The sequence below is a fragment of the Oncorhynchus clarkii genome, chromosome 18, assembly GCF_045791955.1.
Source record: "Oncorhynchus clarkii lewisi isolate Uvic-CL-2024 chromosome 18, UVic_Ocla_1.0, whole genome shotgun sequence".
NCBI lineage: Eukaryota > Metazoa > Chordata > Actinopteri > Salmoniformes > Salmonidae > Oncorhynchus > Oncorhynchus clarkii.
This window is the reverse complement of record NC_092164.1, coordinates 55,613,605-55,634,176: the sequence shown is the minus strand read 5'-3', so window position 1 is coordinate 55,634,176 and position 20,572 is coordinate 55,613,605. Positions and strand designations below refer to the sequence as shown.

The 20,572-nt window shown below is 41.1% G+C and overlaps 2 protein-coding genes across 7 annotated transcripts in view; both read left to right on the top strand.

The window, feature by feature from the left end:
• The window catches only part of LOC139373719 (homeobox protein Hox-A3a-like), a 35,908-nt gene extending 26,801 nt beyond the window's left edge, over window positions 1-9,107 (top strand). For 5 of the 6 annotated variants that reach the window (XM_071114616.1, XM_071114621.1, XM_071114617.1 and 2 more), the window contains 2 exons: window positions 3,412-3,997; window positions 7,452-9,107. In XM_071114616.1, coding sequence (XP_070970717.1) covers window positions 3,529-3,997; window positions 7,452-8,251 — 1,269 coding nt within the window. In that variant the 5' untranslated portion in view covers window positions 3,412-3,528 and the 3' untranslated portion in view covers window positions 8,252-9,107. Of the gene's footprint in view, window positions 1-1,271; window positions 1,642-3,411; window positions 3,998-7,451 lie in introns of those variants that run through there. The other variant, XM_071114622.1, reaches the window with a different exon arrangement.
• Window positions 9,108-12,437: 3,330 nt separating this feature from the next.
• LOC139372726 (homeobox protein Hox-A2a-like) lies at window positions 12,438-14,677 on the top strand. Its single transcript, XM_071112522.1, has 2 exons — window positions 12,438-12,931; window positions 13,580-14,677. Exons 1-2 carry the CDS (start codon window positions 12,568-12,570, stop codon window positions 14,335-14,337), a joined length of 1,122 nt encoding a protein of 373 aa, XP_070968623.1. The 5' UTR covers window positions 12,438-12,567; the 3' UTR covers window positions 14,338-14,677.
• The last annotated feature ends 5,895 nt before the right edge of the window (window positions 14,678-20,572 follow it).

Below are 20,572 nucleotides of genomic sequence, written 5' to 3'. Positions count from 1 at the left end.
AAGAGCAATAATTCGTTCTCTTCCACATGTCTTTTGTAGTGTAATTTGTCACTATAAAAACGACGGGGGAATCGCAGCTCTTGCAGCGATGCCTTGTTCCTTTCAAAAGATCCCTCTCTGAAAACCATCTGCCTTGGCAAAGGCTATAGATTACACTTGTTGTAAAGTTGGCAAAATATGACTCCCAAAAAGTAGTTTTGGTGTGGTTTGTGTTCGTCCTTTTTGTAATAATATCAATCCGCCTTCTGTTCCCACTATCTCCATGACATTTAACCCCGTAGCTAGGGCCCAAATTAAGGAAAATCATGACTCAGCATTTCGAGAAAACACAAAGCAGTAAATAATTATACCAAGTCACTATTCTGCTTTGAAAAAAGAAAGGCAACGTTTGCTAAAAAATATCCTCACGCACGAATTTTGGTCCCACTCACCCTCCCACGCCGTCTGAATGTTCTACCTTTTTATTGTGTGGCTGAATCTGTCCTTCTATCCATCCACCATGCGGCCTCTGACCAGAGAAGCAGTGCTCTAGACGTGTTTACTGCCTTGAGATGCAAGAGGACATAAATCGTTTTGCTTTGTCCGCAAACGACACCATTCACATGCAGAGGGTTTCCCCATGCTCTCGGTTTCTCTCTCGCCGGTTTCTCTTGTATACCTCCTCTGTTTTCCCCTTTGGAGATGTCTAACCCGATGGGGTCTTTCCCTTGGTTCACCCCAACCGAGGCTTTGATCGGCGGCGTCCCCAATTCATAAACGCATTTATGTATTTTCAGGAAAAATACATATTCGATCCTAGGAATTTAGAAATGTGTTGATTATTGCAACACACACAAAAAAGTAATAATCCAAGCACAATTCGTATTGAAAGGCTTGACAGGCTACATAAAATGCAAAAGTGTTGGTTAATGATTAAGCTGCGGATGGGCGCCCTTTATTCCTCTCATAGTAATGGTAATGTGCGGTTGTCACCATCAGCTGTGCTGCATAAAGCTGTGTACTCTCCCATCATTTCATCCAGTCATTATTCGATTCTGTGTTTAATAAATAACAACAAATGCCATAAAACACTTGGGATGGGTGTTCGTGGTTTTTGTGATGCTATTTTTTTGGAGGGGGGGGGGGGGGGGGGCAGGATTTGAAGTGACTTTTTGTGTCCAAGGCACTAGTTCATTTGCATAATGTTCCTTGTCTATGGTGACGCTATGTTTCGGGGAGTTCACTGTTCTGGTGATGTCTGCATGGTACTTGTGCCCAAACACATAGTCCATAGCCCTGGCTAGGTTAAATATTGGTATAAGACATGGGCACTGCTCTAGCATGTGATAAATTCAACCCCGAGGGCCGATAGCGGTTATCTGGACGACCCGAGTGCTCGCGCCTGCTTTCATTATCTTGGTTTACCCTTCAAACATCGAACAGAAAAAATGGATTTTGTTTCTTCTACACACAGAGCCTCTCGCCCCTTCCCTTTTTTGTTGTGGCGGATGAGTCCTGTATGAGCTTGGCGCATGCTGGTGCTGCTGCTTATACCCCAGCTCGCTCTGCCTAAACTTTTTCTCCGGACTACTGTTTTGATCGATTTCGTCGCTGAATGAGAACATATTGTCTTGTGCTTTGCATTCATCGTCAGAGGATAAGGTAAGCAGGCCAGAAATTGTCTCTCTCTCGGTTGTAAAAGGCAGAGTTCGTGTCGGGCGGTGATTTATCACCGTATGACTTACATCTCGGTTCAGGAAGAGTTCACACACAACACAGGCAGCCAGATTTCTCTCGCGTGCGGAGCGGGGGGCTGAGTATTCGAAGGCTCGAACCTGTCTTCTTCTCTTTTCTGCCCTGTCTTTCTTTTTTCGACCAGACTACTATTTATTTTGGAAATGCATCAAAAAGCTTTCTGATATGTATTCCAAAGCAATGCTTTCATTGCAGATCTGGTGATGGGATGTGATATTAATTTTAATTCTGCGGTGTGTTGAGGGCAAGAGGGTCTGGTTTTCAAACAGTTTTTGCTTGTCGTGGTGTGTATTGTGCTGTAACGAGCCGTAGTTAACGAATTATCTATCCATTTTCTTTTATAAAAACATATATCAGGTGATCTAATATGAAGATCATGGTCATGTTTAATATTGACATGATTGATTTATAAGAGTATCGCTAGGCCTAATATTACTTTTGCCCAAGTTAGTTCTATATTGTACTAAAAGAGTAGTAATATATTTATTTATAATAAAAATACAATGAATATCAATCATTATCACAAACCTTCTCCACTTGTTGGCTATCATAATTTTATCGTGGTGGTATGTCTCTTGCACTGCCTTAACTAGGCTACACAATAGGATGTTCATGTTTTCATTTTGGATTCCACTATAGCCTACAATAACCTGCCTATATTTCTTTAGCTATGAAACTAGTTTCACATTTGAGATAGTTTGTGAATTGATACTGCTGCATCGAGTAACTCGTTTATTTTTAATGATTCACATAATTTCCATTAGCAGGTGTGACAATAGCTTTTGCCTATAGTTGCTATTTTATCCAGACTACAATGCTTCACAAATTAAGCCTAAAATCCTTCTAATGAAAACTATACTATTTTATTTTAAAAACGTGTATGTTGTACCCATTTGCCCATATCGATTATCAAAATATATATATATAATTTAAATTGGATAGTTTTTCAGTTACTTCTCAATTGATATGACCAGCAGTAGTTGGGCATTCCCACTCATTAGATTCACAATAGCTATTTCCTAGCCTAGAAGTACGCCTATAGTTCTAGGCTACATTCCTAAATACCGAGCCATAGCCTAGCTGTTCACCGGGCCGCTGTCTGCAGTGCGCCATCCCGCCCTTTCATACACCACCGGGATGCGCGACTTCGCCGACAGCACCGACAGGAGCCTTTATTATAGGCCTGCGAGGGAAAGTTCACGTCGTGGTCATGGAGATGCAGTTTTACAGGTTTCTTCCTGGCCCTCATCCACCTTGGTTCCACACACACATGCAGCAAAAACTGGGGAATGTGGTTGTTTATGCTTTTAGCAAGGTGGCTGGGCTGGGGCAGAGACTACAGCACACTGCGGTGAAGGCTGGCCGGGTCTGTGGAGAGAAAGCATAGAGAAGTCATAGGCCCAGTTCACGACAGGCCTTTCGTTTGGTGATTTACAATTAATTTTAACATTGCACAAATGGTATGCTTTTATAAACGTATTTACTTTGATTCAGTTAAGTGCAGATGAGGTTTGTGCATGCCTTTGTTCCCTTTGTTGGTAACCAGAAGGTAAACGAGAATAGCCAGAGAACTGTTGCCCCTATCTTGCCTCCATAGTATCTGGTGTCAGCCCTTTATTGAAAAGTAAGATGGATCGCCACCATTTCTTCTCCTCACCGTGCTTCTTGTAACCCTAGGTTCACCCGAGGAGGCCATTGGCGAAGAGGTGTCACGTGACCAAGGGGTGCCAATGTTATTCAACAAGGGTGTCAAGACCCTGTCAGTTTCTGAAATAAATATTGGGAAACGGCGAGATGCAGAAGGCAACCTACTACGACAGCTCCGCAATTTACAGTGGCTACCCGTATCAAAGCGCAAATGGCTTCAGTTATGATGCCAATCAGGTCCAATATCCCCGGGCCTCTCATGTGGAAAGTGAGTACCATCGACCAGCCTGCTCCTTGCAGTCCCCAGACGGCTTGGTCGCCCTGCAGAAGCCGGGGGAGATGGCGGAGAACTGCGATAGGGGTACGGCCATCCAGGCAGCGCAGCCACCCGTCCTCACTGAAACCAATCAACCGCAGATGTCGGTGTCTGTCCCACCACCCCCTCCCCAGTCACAGTCCCCCGGTTCTCTCAACCAGAACACGAGCAACGGCTCCTGTCAACCCAACTCAAAGAGCTCGGTGCACAGCTCGCCGACCACCACCCGGAAGCACATCTTCCCCTGGATGAAAGAGTCCCGTCAGAACCAGAAGCCTAAAACCAGTAGCTCCAGCTCAGGTATATTACCTAGACGCCACTTCTGAGGAGACACGTGATAAAATGCACCCCATTATTCATGCGTGGTTCTGTGATCCATTACTGATACATGAAACAGTTAGCTTACATCCATACCCCCCCAAGTCACCAATTATGTATATATTTTCATCAGATGAACCAACATGTTTGATTATTTCCATATTATTCATACATTCGAATTCTCAAACTTTTCCCTCACAGTTGAACAAACTATAGTTTACCATTATGATGTATGGCTTATTATCTATTATGCAAGCACACTCAGAGCCATGTATTTAGAGAGTTGGGCCATTCGGCATCTTGATGCATTTACGGCAGGTAGCCTAGTGGTTTGACCGTTGGTCCAGTAGCCGAAAGGTTGCTGGATCGAATCCCCGAGCTGCCAAGGTCAAAATCTGTCCTTCTGTCCCTGAACAAGGCAGTTAACCCACTGTTCCCCGGTTGAATAAGGATAACACTTCAACGTGTTCATGTTAGCTCCCCATTAACGTTACATGGAGAATATTTAAACAGTGCTATGTAACTGTATGTCAAGAATTAGAACGATGTTCAAAAATGTGGTTAACTCTGAATGTATGGCTCGGGCCTACTCCATCTTTATATTCTTTATGATCTAGTTCTAAAGATCCGGGCAAGGAGACCCACAGCTCCGCTTAAACCGTTGACAACAATCAAAGGATTTTTAAAAATTTGAAGAGCAGAGTCAGACCTAAACAGGCCAATTATTTAACTAGGCAAGTCAGTTAATAACAAATTCTTATTTACGATGTCAGCCTAGGAACTGTGGGTTAACGGCCTTGTTCAGGGGCAGAATAACAGATTTTTACCTTGTCAGCTCGGGGATTCGAGCTAGCAACATTTCGGTTACTGGCCCAATGTCTAACCACTTGGCTACCTGCCGCTTCATGCAAAACAATGATCGGAGTTATACTGCATGTAACTGCATCAGTACACATCAAGCCTCACGACATATCTCAGTACTGGCCACCATTAATTGGATATTTGAGTGATATCAAATAAAAGTGAACTATACCAGACAAGTATGAATGGCTTAGGTTAATTTCCCATATTTTGTGGGCTCTGTCAAGCAGCAGAAGAGCGCATATGCCGTGCTACTGTCAGCTGATAATGTTTACTTTGCATGCTATAGGTAGAAGCTGTACAGTTAGCTAAACATATAGTGAGTGAGTGGTAAGTAGACCTAATGTAGGCTACTTTTTTCTCCAAACAATGTTGGCTTACCTATCGAAGTTAACTAACATGATCCCCTTTTCAACATTGTTTTTAAGAGTATTTAATTACAATTGCTGCTGACAGACATGATATAGGTTACATTGATTGATAGACCATGTCAAATTGGCTAGCTAGTTAACAAGCAAACTTTCGCGGGATAAATTAGATGACTATATACAAATATTGCTTGATTTGCTTGCCATCTATAGTGGAGGTGACCGTAGAGCCGACTGACAACTTTACCACGACTAGGACTTGCCGATGTCAAGCTCTTTCCAAAAGCATAATCTCTGATGAATCAAGCTAAATGATAGGTACCTTCACATTAGGTTATCATTGATGTTTACTGATCATGTTTTGCATGGAATGGTCGTAAATTTGTAGTTATGACTATGCTCAATAGGTGAGGATATTAAAACCAAATATTTATAACATTTATTTAACAATACCTTGGAAACCGGACCTAGTTGCCAATGGTTTTAGCGGAGCTGTAGTCTACTTGCCCCCCAGAAGCCAAATCGAACGTATTGTGACGTTTTATTGAAAACGACCTATTTCGTATAATAACCCTTTTACGCACACCCTCTTGTGATGTCAATAGGGTCCCCCATTAGTATGCATTCCTTATGATCTATTATGATGTATGCATGTTCATTAGAAATACTCAATTGTGATCCATTCCTCATAGTTTTAGGCCTAGCTCCACCATTTGTTGTCCGTATGCTCTATCGTTGACTTTCTGCTAGAATAAACATAATATATTGTCCGTGATCACACAACATTCCATGCAGGACAACAAACAAACATACAAAAACAGTTGTTCCAATTTGTTCTCTTGTTTTGATTAGAGGAAAAGCTAGGAGACCTGGGGGAGGAAGTTGTTTACCCAAAGTTGAAAGATGCTTAAATTCCCATGGCCTTACCAAATCGTGTTGTCTCCATAGGCTAGTATGCCTATTTATGTCCACCTTTTGGGAATATATTTGGTCAGAAGTGAATAAGTAGGGCATCCAGGCATCTAAAAGGTCTGCTGAATCCCATTTATCATGAGTCTGTCAAGATGTCTGCCAAATTGATGCCAAAGGGACTATTTCAAACCTTAGCCTAAGGCTTACCCCACTGGGTAAAAACTGGTTGAATTAACGTTGTTTCCACGTCATTTCAACAAAAATATTATATTTGATGACGTTGAATCAACGTGGAAAACTGATTGGATTGGCAGAAAGTCATCAATGTAAATGATTTCGTATTTTTTTCACCCAACTTTTAACCTAAATCCAATGACATGGTGAAATTATTTTGGATTTCACGTTTAATTCACTGTTGATTTTCCAGCAAATGTAAATTAAAACTAGACTTTGAAATAAGTCTGTGTCCAGTGGGTCTGCTTTTTGCAATAATTCTAATCACAGGTCCCTCAACAGTAGCTCCTTAATGAAACAAGATAATTTTGAATATTAAATTTTTATTTGGATAATTATTAGGATTTGGATTATAGCCCGATTATAGCATTTTTCGAATAACAGCAGTATTAGTAGCCTAGTTTCTGAAACAGAGATGGTGAAAATATTATATCCCCATTTATAAAGAAGAGCTAACTCATAACATGATGCCATGCTGCATTCCTCACGCCCAGCTTCTGGCTGTACAGTAGCTAGTAGCAACATTTATTAGGTGTTGGCAGCCTGCCATAAACGGTAACTAGACCAACACCTTGCTGTGCAGCGGCAGAGCCCAAGCCATTCAGCATGGTGAGACTCATAGGAGATGGCAAGGCGAGATTTAGCTCATGCGCAGTGAGGAATACAGATATTTGCATTGCACATGTGTGTACTATGAGGGTTAAAAAGCTACAGTGGGAAATATTAGGTAGTTTAACACACACACACACACAATTATAATCACTCTGATTTGGCTTTTGAGTAAAGTATAGCTAACAGTTGAGAGCTGTCCCTCAGCATGTATACAGTCATAGTTAATGTTATGTCTGATATAATTCCACTAGTAACATCCACAGTCTAGTTGAGGACATCTCTGATTTGTCTTTATTTGTAGAACTCTTATTGATATGTGTATTTGAGTCGGTTCATGTGGAGAAACGTGTGTTATCAGCTATATGTATCTTGTCACTCTGTGTCTTGTTCTTGTGCTTGCTGCTGGGGTTGGTTACTGATTGACTGCCTTCCTTTTCCTCTTCCGCCAGTTGAGAGTTGCCCTGGAGACAAGAGCCCCCCGGGCGGGTCAGCCGCGTCGAAGAGAGCCCGGACGGCTTATACCAGCGCACAACTGGTGGAACTGGAAAAGGAGTTCCACTTCAACCGCTACCTCTGCAGACCCCGCAGGGTCGAGATGGCCAACCTGCTCAACCTCACGGAGAGGCAGATTAAGATCTGGTTCCAGAACCGCAGGATGAAGTACAAAAAGGATCAGAAAGGGTGTGGCATGATGCCCTCTCCCGGGGGACAGTCCCCTCGGAGCCCCCTCGGCCCATCACCCGGAGGCGGGGGTGGAGGATACCTCAACTCTATGCATTCTCTGGTTAACAGTGTACCCTATGAGTCCCAGTCGCCAACGTCTTACAATAAGCCCGCTCATAATGCATACGGTATGCCTACGTCATATCCCCCTCCCTTGAACAGCTCCCTAAACAACTGCCCGCCCTCTCAGAAGAGGTATCCCGGGACTGGCGGCTCGGCCACGCCCGAGTATGACGCGCATCCTCTCCAAGGAAATGGCGGCTATGGGACGCACTTGCAGCAGGTCAGCCCTGTGTATGTAGGCGGAGGTTACATCGATTCGATGCCCAACAACAGGGCCTCCGTTTTCGGCCTGACCCATCTCTCGCACCCGCCGTCCACAAACATGGACTACAATGGAGCAATCACTATGGGCAATAGTCACCATCAAAGAGTGTGCGATCCAAACCCGACATACACAGACCTTAATACGCCGCACTACTCTCAGGGAAGAATTCAGGAAGCGCCCAAACTGACACATCTGTAGCCGGGTTGCAACCTGGATCACTCCGCCCCATTGTCTTACCTGACGAACCACCATCGCTTTGTTTCTTCTCTTCTTTAGTAGCTTTTTCCACCTTCTCTTTGTTCTAGGTTATGTTTGTTCTTTTTTTAATATAGTTTAATGTGTGAAGTAGCATAGGAAAGTAATCACGCTTGCTTCAAATGTTCACTCTATTTGCTATAGTGTTATTGTTCCGCACAGACCTATTATCTGAGACAACACGCGCGGGGGCACATACGCATAGACCTATTTAATCTTTAACTTGTTTCTAAAAACAAATCAAACAGGGTATATGAACAAATCTTATGGTATTATTTTAATGTGAATGTGTTAGTTTTTTGGTATTTATCCGCAGTTGAAGATTTGTTTTGTGTTATTATTTTGCATTTTGTTGCACTTGTGGAAGGATCCTTAAAAAAGGGAGGCCTGGAAGCTCCAGCCTACGATCTAACCAACTTGTTGGACTTTCAAAATGTTATTTATTTATATGACGTTATATGGAGTTCTTTAGTATTATTTGATCCCCCTGTGCTCTTTGTATGTGGAGAGAAGGCTATTGGAACCAGGCCTAGGCTCTAGTTCTACCCCTTACTTGACAGCAGACAGACGACAGAGAGACAGACAGACACAACACTGATATGTTGGTGTTATTTGTTTCTTCTTCGAGGAGGTATTTTATTTCTCTACGAATGCAAATCAACCAGTCACGCTTGGAAGGACGGACAGATATTAGACGTTTCTTTATTGAACAAATATTCTAGATATCACCAAGTTTCTTTTTCAGTGTCATTACATTCCATGCTGCTCCAGTTCGAATAAATAAAGAAATGAATTTAAATATGCATTGTATCTTTCAACCTGGATTTCGAGGGTATTTAAACATATAACACATGGCACAAACTACAATCAGGAAGCAATAATAATAGGCATAATAATAATAACAAACATCTTATTATCCCATAAATTATTTATGAGGAGGAAAAACACTGGTAGGACTTTAGAGGGCATGCTATTTCATCACAAAAATGTAATTCACATTATCTCAGAATCAATATTACCTATAATAATCTATAGCATAATAGTTTATTTGATAGTGACAATAAATACCGAAAACATTGTATAAAAGCCTCTCGTTTTGTCTCCCTTAGTGCGTGGGCACATCAGAAGCTTTTGCTGTAGCCTTGTTCCCGCGCCTCCTCCGCACGAGCACATCCATAATAATAAAAGTGTCACGAGGATCTTCTGCAGTATCTGTTAGCATAAAATAGGTTAAATGAGAAACCGTTAAGGAAAAAAAGTTTGTTGATAGGCCTATATTCAATCAATCACATTTTGGCCCCATGTTTCACGTTTATTATGGCGCTATAGGACTGTTAAGCTCAGAATTATATTTCTTTACACATGTAAATTAGACTAAATGAAAGGATATGTAATACAGGACATATTAAATATTTGAGTCATAGGCTATCTGATGCAGCTAAATAGGCCTATGTGGGCCTGGATTCGCTGCACACAATAACAATTACAAGCGTTTACAAGCAACAAAAATTAATCGACATATTTTCAGCTGTTATTATTGTGCAATGGTGTAAAATAAGTATGAAAATAATAAGCTTGTGTATGTCTCTCTTAAGACTAACGTTTGGGATTGTGTACTGCAGTTTCCTTTGTTGTGGCAGGCCCAAATTCAATTCACACAAAGAACTGTCTTACATGGCATAAAACATATTTTCAACTTAATTACTTTGACTACATTCAAGTTTTTATTTTCAAATATAATTCAGTGAGTATATTGATGAAATGTAGGTCAATATAAGCCAATAATGGAGAACACAATTCCACATACAATGCCATGCATTGTGCATTCAGAATTTTCCAACTGATAATCGAAGAAACAATTATCAGTGTAGTAAAATTATAGTTATCCCCTTCAAATGCATTTCAAGATTATTAAAAAGTTTTACAAAATCTGTACTCGAATTTATTTCCTTTATAATTTCGACTAATGACGTATTACAGGGATGGCACTCTACTGATCCTGACATATGGTTAGCAGGGGAACCTAGAACAATTGAACCATGGTCTGTCAGCATAGACAGAGCAACTCTGGATTCAAAACACTCACGCACACACTCGCGCGCGCGCACACACACACACGCACACACACACACTCCATTGATTTGACCCATATGTAGGAGATGTTAACGCAACATAAATAAGGTATTGGGTTGAAAAAAGGAATTGTCATTTTCCATCCGTGGGAAAGGTGTTCTAAATCATTCCCCCAGAATCCCCCTGTAAAAAAAATGTGTAGGTCTGAGTAGGTTTCACAGAAAGCCGCCACCCACTCCTTGCCTCACACACAAAGCCTATGCGTAATTCCAAAAATCCATCCGTCTCCTCCTCAGGCCCGTCCTTTGCTCACCACCAACAAACCCAAATGTATGCTCCAACGAAAATAATTACGTTTTGTAAATACGCCCCCAAAAAATCCAGAAAGAAAATGCAGTGGCGATGTTGGTTTAGCTTACTCACCATTTACGCGCATTATCGCCCTTCTGCAAAATGTTCCATGTATTTTTAATGTCTTAAAACATCCCTTAAGCGACAGAAAAGATGTGACAGCGAACAGAAACGTGTTATAATCTAAATGGCCAGCGTTGCTCGCCGCTTCCTGGCTGCATTTGATCCGGGGGAGAGTTAGAAGCCTTAAATGTGTTCTGAGGGCACGGAGCTGTCAGACCTTTTGGCGAGTAAGATTGATCGCGCGCAGGCTTCCAGGATTCTTTGTTTGCTATATAAGCAATAAACTGAGCAAGGCCTACCACTTATTTTCCTCCTCTCCCACTCACTCTTCCAATTTTATTTCCTTTGAAGCATACAACATAGCTGCTTACTGGCTGTTTGACGAAAAACATCCATAGTGTGGCTTTTACAGATTGTACTGGAAGGGTACATAGCCAAACTGTGGGAGCTGCTCAGTCGATACACAATTCCTTCTACAGAATCTCTCCGCAATGTATTCGTTAAAATGACCTATTCCAATGGCAGGGGTTTATTAACTGTGCAATAGCACAAGTTGAAATGTGTCAGAAATAAGGTTAAATGTAAAGAGGATCATTATGCCCTTGTCCACCACCCACCGGCTGGAATTTGTTTCCCTAAACTTAGTATGTTGTTAGCATGTAGGTCAACCTTGCTTTAGTGTAACTGGGAGTGCTCTGCAGAGTGATATAATTGCAGAGACTGAGAAAGAGTATAATTACTCCACAAAAATTCCAGACTCGAATTAAACAGAACATGATTGGTATGCATGCACACAAAATGTGATATTTTTTTGGCATTAGGTGCATATCATTTTAGCAACATCGGTTGTGTGTGTGTGTGTATTTGTCTGAGGTTTGTCTGTGTGTGCTTACATGCTCCATGTGTATTTGGGTATCTGGGCGTTAAACACAATATGTAACTACTTCATGTGTAATAAATGTACTGATACAAGTGAATGACACTAAAATGGTATAGTAGGCATGATTAACCCATGCCTCCAGAATAGGTATGACGTTTTGTTCCCAGTTGTATGCCTCAATTAGGAGCTTAACCTATAGCTCATCTATGCTTGAATTGAAAAGAAAGTCTATGAACACAGTCATACATTGTCACACATTGCAAACTCTACCGTTTTGGAACACATTGGGTTGTTGCTGTCAGGATCTCTAAATATCAGTTTATGGGGTGTTTTTTCCCAGAGAGAACTCTACATGAATGGCTAACTTTGCTAATGACTGCATGCATAGTGTGTAGCTACTGGTGTAATTTGTGTGGCACGGGGGCGTTCTCTCCAGACATACTCAAACAATACGAGAAAATAGGACTGCATGAACCCGGGCAATATAGTTACTTCACTTTCACAGCGCTCAGACAGCCATTCTAAAAACACATTTATAGTTTAGTTGACTAGGAGGCTAGGGGACAATAAACTGGGGTGGGCGTAAAAAAGGTGTAAATAAAAACAGCAGTCCCCATAGAGACAAGGCGTTCTTCACCAGAGTTTTTGGATCAATCACGCAGACAGTGGCTTCTTTTGATTAAACCCCAAATTGTCATTGGGCAGAAGTTATCATGTGACTTGGCTCCAATTTCAACCTTGTCTCCATGAATTCAATAGTTTAATAGCTGTTCGGTCACCATACGGCCGTAATCAGTGAATTTGAAAAAAATGCCACCACCTCTTTCTCATTGAGCCGCTACATTTATAAAAATACGCGTAGCAAACTTTCCCCGGCTCTCAGCGAGCGGAGATGAATTACGAATTCGAGCGAGAGAGCGGTTTTATCAATAGTCAGCCTTCGCTTGCTGAGTGCCTGACATCTTTCCCCCCTGTCGGTGATTCATTTCAAAGTTCATCAATCAAGAGCTCGACGCTTTCACACTCGACACTGATTCCTCCTCCTTTTGAGCAGACCATTCCCAGCCTCAACCCAGGCATCCACCCGAGGCATAGCCGGCCCAGACACAGCCCCGATGGATGCATCCCGCTGCCCACTGCCTCCCTACCCCCGGAATACCCCTGGATGCGAGAGAAGAAAGCCTCCAAGAAGAATCACCTGCCGACTTCCACCGCGACTGCCATAACGAGTGGACCTGTATGCTTCTCCCCGGAAGGTGGGTGGTTTTAATGGGGTAATTTAGAGGGCAGACATTTTTATTCAGAATTGACTTTCCAAGCTCTTGAAGGAGTGGCAATAGGCTAGCCATTACCAAGTTGCAGAGCCTATTCGAAATTAATCTGCTGGGCACAATGGTGCATTGGGTTATCCATATTGTTACTCTACTCGGAAAAGTTTGGGCAAAGTTAAGTAATGTAAAATTATTTATTTAATTTCCACGGTGCCCTTCCTCGCGGAGCAGTGCCAGAGTTTTGATGTGTGACAGTAATGAAGAGTGATAGAGTAGTGTTGCCGTGCCGGGCAGCTGGCGCATTCATCAGTATAGTAGCCCAGTCGGTACCACACTACTGCTCTCTCTCTGTCTTTCTCTGCTGTATTTTGGGGGAAATTATGTACATATGGTGCGCTATAGGACTTCGTCCAATAGTGTGCATTAATCAGTCAAAGGCATATTACAAGTAGGCTATTTTGTGGGGGAGAATGCATAGGGTGCTACTATGAGCAGCCATTTTGCTGCAGTATAGCCACTGTGTTAAATAGGTTGATCTCTGGTGGTTTGTGTTTATACAGGAGTAATATTGCATTATCAAGTCATAGTGGTGTAATGCTTCTTTATCTCGTGATTTATGTGCTGCTGTCTCAGGTTCGCCGGAGATTCTAGAGAGTGGAGAGGGTTCCCGGCGGTTGAGGACTGCGTACACCAACACACAGCTCCTGGAGCTGGAGAAGGAGTTCCACTTCAACAAGTATCTGTGCCGACCGAGGAGGGTGGAGATAGCCGCCCTGCTGGACCTCACCGAGCGGCAGGTCAAAGTATGGTTCCAGAACCGGCGCATGAAGCACAAGAGGCAGACCCAGTGCAAGGAGAACCACAATGGCGAAGGGAAAGAGCCGAGTGCTGAGGACAGGACCCAGAGCGACGAGGAGGAGGATGAGGGCTCGGTGTTTGAGCAGAGCCTCAATATAGTGACCGGGGCCCTTATGGAGAGAGGGGCCTGCTCCTTTCAGCAGAATTCACTCAGTACTTCCCAGCAGCTCCAGAATGTTGGCCCGCACAATGGCGTGGCCCATAGTTACACAGTTTTACCACTGAGCAGCAATGACAAAAATCTGAAGCATTTCCCCAACCCGTCACCCACTGTTCCAGGCTGCGTGTCAACAATAGGGCCCGGCTCTGCACCTGGCCAGGACAATGGCGGTAGTCCCGCGGCCCTGGACGTCTCAATACAAGACTTCCAAGTATTCTCCTCGGATTCTTGCCTTCACTTCTCTGATGCCACCTCGCCTAGTGTGTCAGAATGCCTGGACAGCCCCGTGGACAATCTGGACATATCTACCGACAACTTCTACTTTTTCTCGGAGTCATTAACTACAATTGACTTACAGCATCTGAGCTATTGAAATCAATGAAAAATAGAGCGAGACTTTCAACCTGGAACATTTAAAGAAAGAAAAAAACTCCGGTATTAACTATGAAGTAAATTTTGGTGGTTGTTTGATATGATCGGCACATTTCCTTTTTATTGATTAATTGATTAGGCCTAGTCGATTAATTCAAGGTAAGAGTCTGGAAAAATATACCATTGTGGCCTGCAATTACAATAACACAATGATTTCTTAAGATGCAATAATATGGGTATGTGAAAAGTTGCACAATAGTATGAATTCTGGTCATTTTATTTTTGTATAGCTTACAGTGCCATGGGTATTTTTGTTAGAATAAATCTGCCTTGCTATAAGGAACTTGCAAGATTGTGTTTTGTTATTATTATCCAAACCTTTTTATCAAGTGTAAAGTGTATTTTTGATCAAATGTATTTTTATCAACCCCCCAATTTACTCTAATTAATTTGCAAGTCAAAATAGTGTGATGAAAGCAGGCCAATATAGCCGTATGTCGGAGTATAAATCCTATAATTATTCTAATAAATGCATGGTTTATATTCTATTATAGGCTAAGCATAAATGTTTAGTCGATAAAAACGAACCTTCATCGTGGAGGCCTTGAGCCCTTGATATTGTATTCTGTTTATGTTAATTAAAAATTAGCACCTTTTTCATGATTTTTCAGTGATATAAATAGCTGTGCAATTTGAGAATGCAGTTCAATAGAAATATCAGCTTACAATTTTTAATCAGAAACTCTTTAGAAAACCTCCCTTGTCCAATTTCAAGCAGATTCGAGTATACAGAACATTTCACAGGCTACTACAATACATCGAATACATTTCCTCTTTTACTTCCCCTGGTTGTAAAGTTAGTAAAATTGTGAACATACTAGGCTAGAAATAGCATGTCTCCCTATTGCTAGCCTCCTTTGCATGTGAAGGCAAATGCTCGAGCCATGTTTGCCTTCACGCGCTCACAAATCAAACCCCGTCATGAATGAGAACGTTATCAAAGAGACCAATTGTGATATATAATGCACAAATAACAACCCTTTTTACTTTTTCAGATGGGATTCGCGAATCGAGGCCAAAAACTCTGAAGCTTTGTAAGCCTTTGGTAATAATGAATGTTTATAGCTGTTCAAACACGCGGGCTCTCCAAGCGTGCAGCAGCGTGCAGCAGTCTCTTCCCCCTCGTGCTATAAGTAGCCTAATTCAAAACAGGCTGTTGCAGGCCTATACATTAGTATTCATTTGACACGTTTTACATTTTCTAAAAATAGCTCTAAAGCTTTTAGTGATTGGGGAGCAGTGTATGCCAATAAATATATTTGATTAAATTGAGATGTTCATAACATTAACCTATTAGGGCAAAATGGCTTTCGGCTATAAACGTTTTATGTCCTTGTGCAGAAATATATTTTTCCACAGCCTTGGAGAAATGCATGTTTTACTAATTTCACCTTGGAGTTGTATGAGATTTGGTCAGAAATATTACAATTCTGTAATAATTTTGGAATGGGCTACTAGTTGTCAATATTTCACTCAACATGCTAATGCTTGTGGTCATACTAACCACGGGTTGCTACATAGCATGGATCGATCGTAAAATGTATCATTGCAAAACAAAGTGCATAACCATATTACATTCAACTGTAGCGTATTGGTGGAGTGACGTTTAGCCAATATGTAATTTATTAAAAACTGGCAGTGGACGACTGCACGCGTAGGCTATAGGTTATGCACATATTCCATGCACATATATATGTCAAGAGGAAAGCTACTTTACAACTCTGGTCCAACTTGGGTTTTCCTTTCCAAAGGCTGGTAACCAAATAATTCCGAAACAAAGCGCCTTTTCTCTCACCCCATTCCACGTTCGCAGAAAAAGCATTCTGGAACGTTCACGGCCTGGCGAAGAGTGCTGCACCCACGCGCTATGTGCACGGTTGAAGAGAGCGAGAGAAAGAGAGAGCGAAGCGTAGTTAGTGTAGGATACTTTAGTACTGTCTCATGGTTCGAAACTAAGGAGTCTTGCTGTGTCCAAGAGGGGTTTTGCTAGGGGACATAGTGAACAATTTGCAGTTTTATAGAATATCATGCTATTTTGCACAATTTGCCATGAGGCTGAGAGAAAATGTTGCTGTTTTAGAGATAATAGATTCTTAAAAGAAGGTACAATCTTAACTTTTTTTCCCCGCAAATATTTGTTTTAATAGTAACAACATTTTAAATATATATTTTGATAGACCAAAGTATCAGCTATCACACCATGTAAAGAAACAACCACATTTTTATTTCATTTTTATCAAATGCAACTAACTTTCATTTTTCAATTAGTGTCCAACAAGAGATACAAATCTGAGGCAGTTGATGCTTTACAGAGTTGACAAAAATTGAATTTTTTTATTCATTCAAGTGGCGTACACAGTAGCAATTTTGTTTTTCCTCAGTTGCTTTATGACTCTAAAACCTAATTAAATGTAACGTATTTGAATCAAATTCATAATCTATCTAATCTATCAGGAATAAATATCAGGAAGAGTTGACCGTTTATGGTTGTGACCATGGTTATTGCAATATTCTTTGTTTTAATCTACCAAAAGTACAGAACTTTACAGACAATGAGTGCCACGAGACCATGAGTGCGCTACATGTAATGAAGACATGAATAAGGGGTCTTTATGGTATAGTTGACCCTGCTCATTCCTGATTCATTTTAGAGTTTAGACACATCTTTTAATCACAGTTTTGAGATAAATATTCTTTAAAGTCACAAAGGGCTATTGCAAGTAACATGCAACCTTTGGAATCAGAGGCAGATGCTTACAATGGTTTCTAAAATTGTAATAGTTGTAATAGTTCACCTAATTTCAGTATGTTACAAAACAAGCAGGTAGAGTGTAGAGAATCATTGTAACATCTAAACCGCTGTGAAATATATTTTCCATAACCAATAATGTTGTGTTTTCAGCTGTTTGAAGCTAGTGTACAAAGCCAAAAGTAATTCATGCAAAAAAGCACGGGAAGCATACATAATGCAGCTTTAAGGTAAGGGTTAAGGTCTGGGATAGGCTTAAAACAAAATTATGAAAAACAATTTTATATTCCTATGGAACCAGAGGCAGATGCTACGCCAAAACCCACTTTAAGGTAACAGCGCTCACTTTTGCCCCTAGTGGCCGCTTTGCACGTTATCTCTCGATATCCTTGGATATGGATGGACGTCAAATACTGACTTGTATCAAGGTGACCTGCCTGACATTTTTGTTTCCCTGTCAGACAAGGACTGTCCCGACTTTCAAGAATCCTTGATCTAATTTCCTGCTGTTCTACAGATTTTCCATGAGGTTGTTTTGCAGTTTTAAAGCTAATTTCCTGTCATTCAAAAATTAATAAAATAATGGCTTCTGATATGTTCATATGCTATCTGGGGGGCCCGACCTCCCGCGGAACCCCCACCCCCCCCCTTCTGAAAAAAAGCCTGTGAGAGGTCCAACAGAGGCTGTTAGAAGAATAACCACCACTAGGCCATACAATCCTCTTATCATCCAGTAGGGGCGCAAACCACTATTCCCCTCTTATCCCTCGCCCCCCCCCCCCCCCCCCCCCCCCTCTCTCTCTCTCTCTCTCTGTTACAGGTTTTTCAATCGCTTTGGTACTTAAAAAAAAACTCTTAGTACAAAACTTCAAACTGGTAACACTTGTAATCCGCCAAGTCTTATCTTCAAAACATTCTATTGTGCTTTCATTTTGTTTGGAGACATCTTTCACCACACACCCATTGATCCAAAATATAAGTTTACTGTGAAATACCATGAGAACATTGATTTAATCCCCGAAACACAACATAATGATATCTACTCAATTTAGTTGTTTTAACAACAAGTTAATCCAATAGAAAAAATGCCCTTTGAATGTAATATGCTACATTACTGGTTTTAACATTAGGAAATAGACCCATCAAAAATTGACCCATCAAAAATGTCAAATCTAATTTCCATAATTTCTATCCCATGTGTGATAAAACTTGTCATCATTAAATACATATTTTACAATCACTGATGCAAATATATATTGTTCAGATATAATTACAACATTATCAAACAAATCAAAACAAATTAAATTAATGAAATAAATAAACATAACGTTTAGCAGGCACTAGTTTGCATCAAGCCTGTCTTGAGCATTTGGCCATAGGTTCTCATTAACATCGCAGTAAATGTCCTCATTGTTTATGCACATGGGGAAAAACCTTTTGGCATGGCAGATCCAAGCCTCACATAGGTCTGGAATGATGTGATTGAATGCCTCGCCCATGGCCTGGAGGAGGGTGGCACACTCATGGGGATGGCAATCATATACTTTCCACCTGTATTGTAATCATGTATTGTATATTTTACAGTATTGCATTGTTGTTATGCATTGTAGTGGTCATGTGTTGCTCAGTTAGCAAGAGCATGGCACTAGCAACACCTCGATTCTGGGGTCACACAAAAATGTGTGGATTGTTGTATCTTCGGATAAAAGTGTCTGCAATGTAAATAGCCTATATTACGGTACTACAGTCCTGTAATGCCCTATATTACGGTGTTAGAGTAGGGTATTGGCCAATGACATGTTAGTACAGCAGTGTGACCCCCCCCCCCCCCCCCCCCCCCCCCCCACACACACACACAATAAACACACCCCAGATACTTCACCTTGGATACATGTTGACTCTATAGGAGATGCATTTCTTTCTTGTTTGGACCTTCTGAATTATTTGCATATTGGTTTTGTATTGTATTTCTATTGTATTAATGCATTGTTGGATCTATAGAAACACAATCATTTCGCTGCACCTGCTGTAACATCTGCTAATCTGTGTACTTAACCAATAAACATGGATTTGATTTGTTACGTTTCTGAGCTTGTCAATATCAGATTTAATTTTTAAAATCTGTGAAGTAAAATCATAATAGTCATCATCATAGTAGTACATTTGAGTACATATCATACATGTTCATTATGTAGTTCTCAAAATCTGTTGACAAACCAGTTTACATGTAAAATCTATAGCTAGGTTTACCAAACGTTTAAATGATAATCAATTAAGAGCAGTCGGATTAAATCATAGTAAAATGTACTTTAACAACAGAGAAGAGAATCATATCAAAAGTAATGTGAGCATTGCATTGTGAAAGGCAATTACTTTGTATGAACATATATTGCAATGTGAAACATGTATTTCTAGATTAAACTGATTACGATTGGTAATAAAGTGACTGTGTGATTTTATTTGTTGTACTTAGTCAATAAAAATTGTGCTTAGAGTTTTGAAAAAAGTGCCTTTTAGTCTGTTTTGAGTTTTCTACTAAGAGTTGTGAAAATGTAGCCTACCACATACTTGTGAAAATTGCACCAAACCGATTGAAGAAAAACTGTAACGTGTGTGTGTGATATGTGGCGATGTGTGCCTTTCTGTATAGAAAAATAAATAAAGAGAGCATAACAGAGAGAGAGAGGGAGAGAGAGAGAGAGAGAGAGAGAGAAAGGGAGAGCGAGCATTTGGCACCAGGAATGGGAGCACCAGTCCCCCTTTCTCTGCAACATAAAATTTAATCACCATTAATTTCTCAAACGGCCTCATAACAGGATGATCAAGCAGCAATTTCTCCTGAGGCTGCAAGAGCCTTACAACACCGACATCCCGTTATTAAATCAACTGATCATTCTACATAATGAAAAGGAGTGTGCGTAAAATGACACACTGCATGCTGGCTTTTGGCGCAATGCTATTAATATTGTGTCACGGATTCTTTTTGATGGGCCAATTCTTGTGGTCTTCGAATCTCTACATGTGGCTCAGCGAGCCTGCCTCAATAAAATAAAAACCCTACAATGCCTCTGTCCCTCTATCAATGCAGATAACACTTAAAACGACTTAGATGTGCAGCCCGCAATCGAGTGAAACAACATAATGCACGTTGAATCATTCGGTTGTGGTAAGGTGCAGTTGAGAGTGACTGGTGCACCAGACTCACGTCTCCATGCCGACCAGCTGACGCTATTGACTGACAACTTCACACACATGCACGCGCAAACACACACGCAATAGTGTTATAATTAATGGATAGTTATCCCGATCGAGTGTATGTAAGGACTCTTGAAAGGTTGTGCAAAAGCTGTGCTCGAATTTATTTCCCTTTTAATGTCGACAAAATGACTGATATTACAGGGAAAGCACTCTATTGATCCTGACATAT

Bases quoted from the DNA above. Each gene is read 5' to 3' on its own strand.
- LOC139372726 (XM_071112522.1), top strand. From the start codon at position 12,568: ATGAATTACGAATTCGAGCGAGAGAGCGGTTTTATCAATAGTCAGCCT. The intron at 12,932-13,579 runs GTGGGTGGTTTT...CTGCTGTCTCAG, and splicing joins TGTATGCTTCTCCCCGGAAG to GTTCGCCGGAGATTCTAGAG.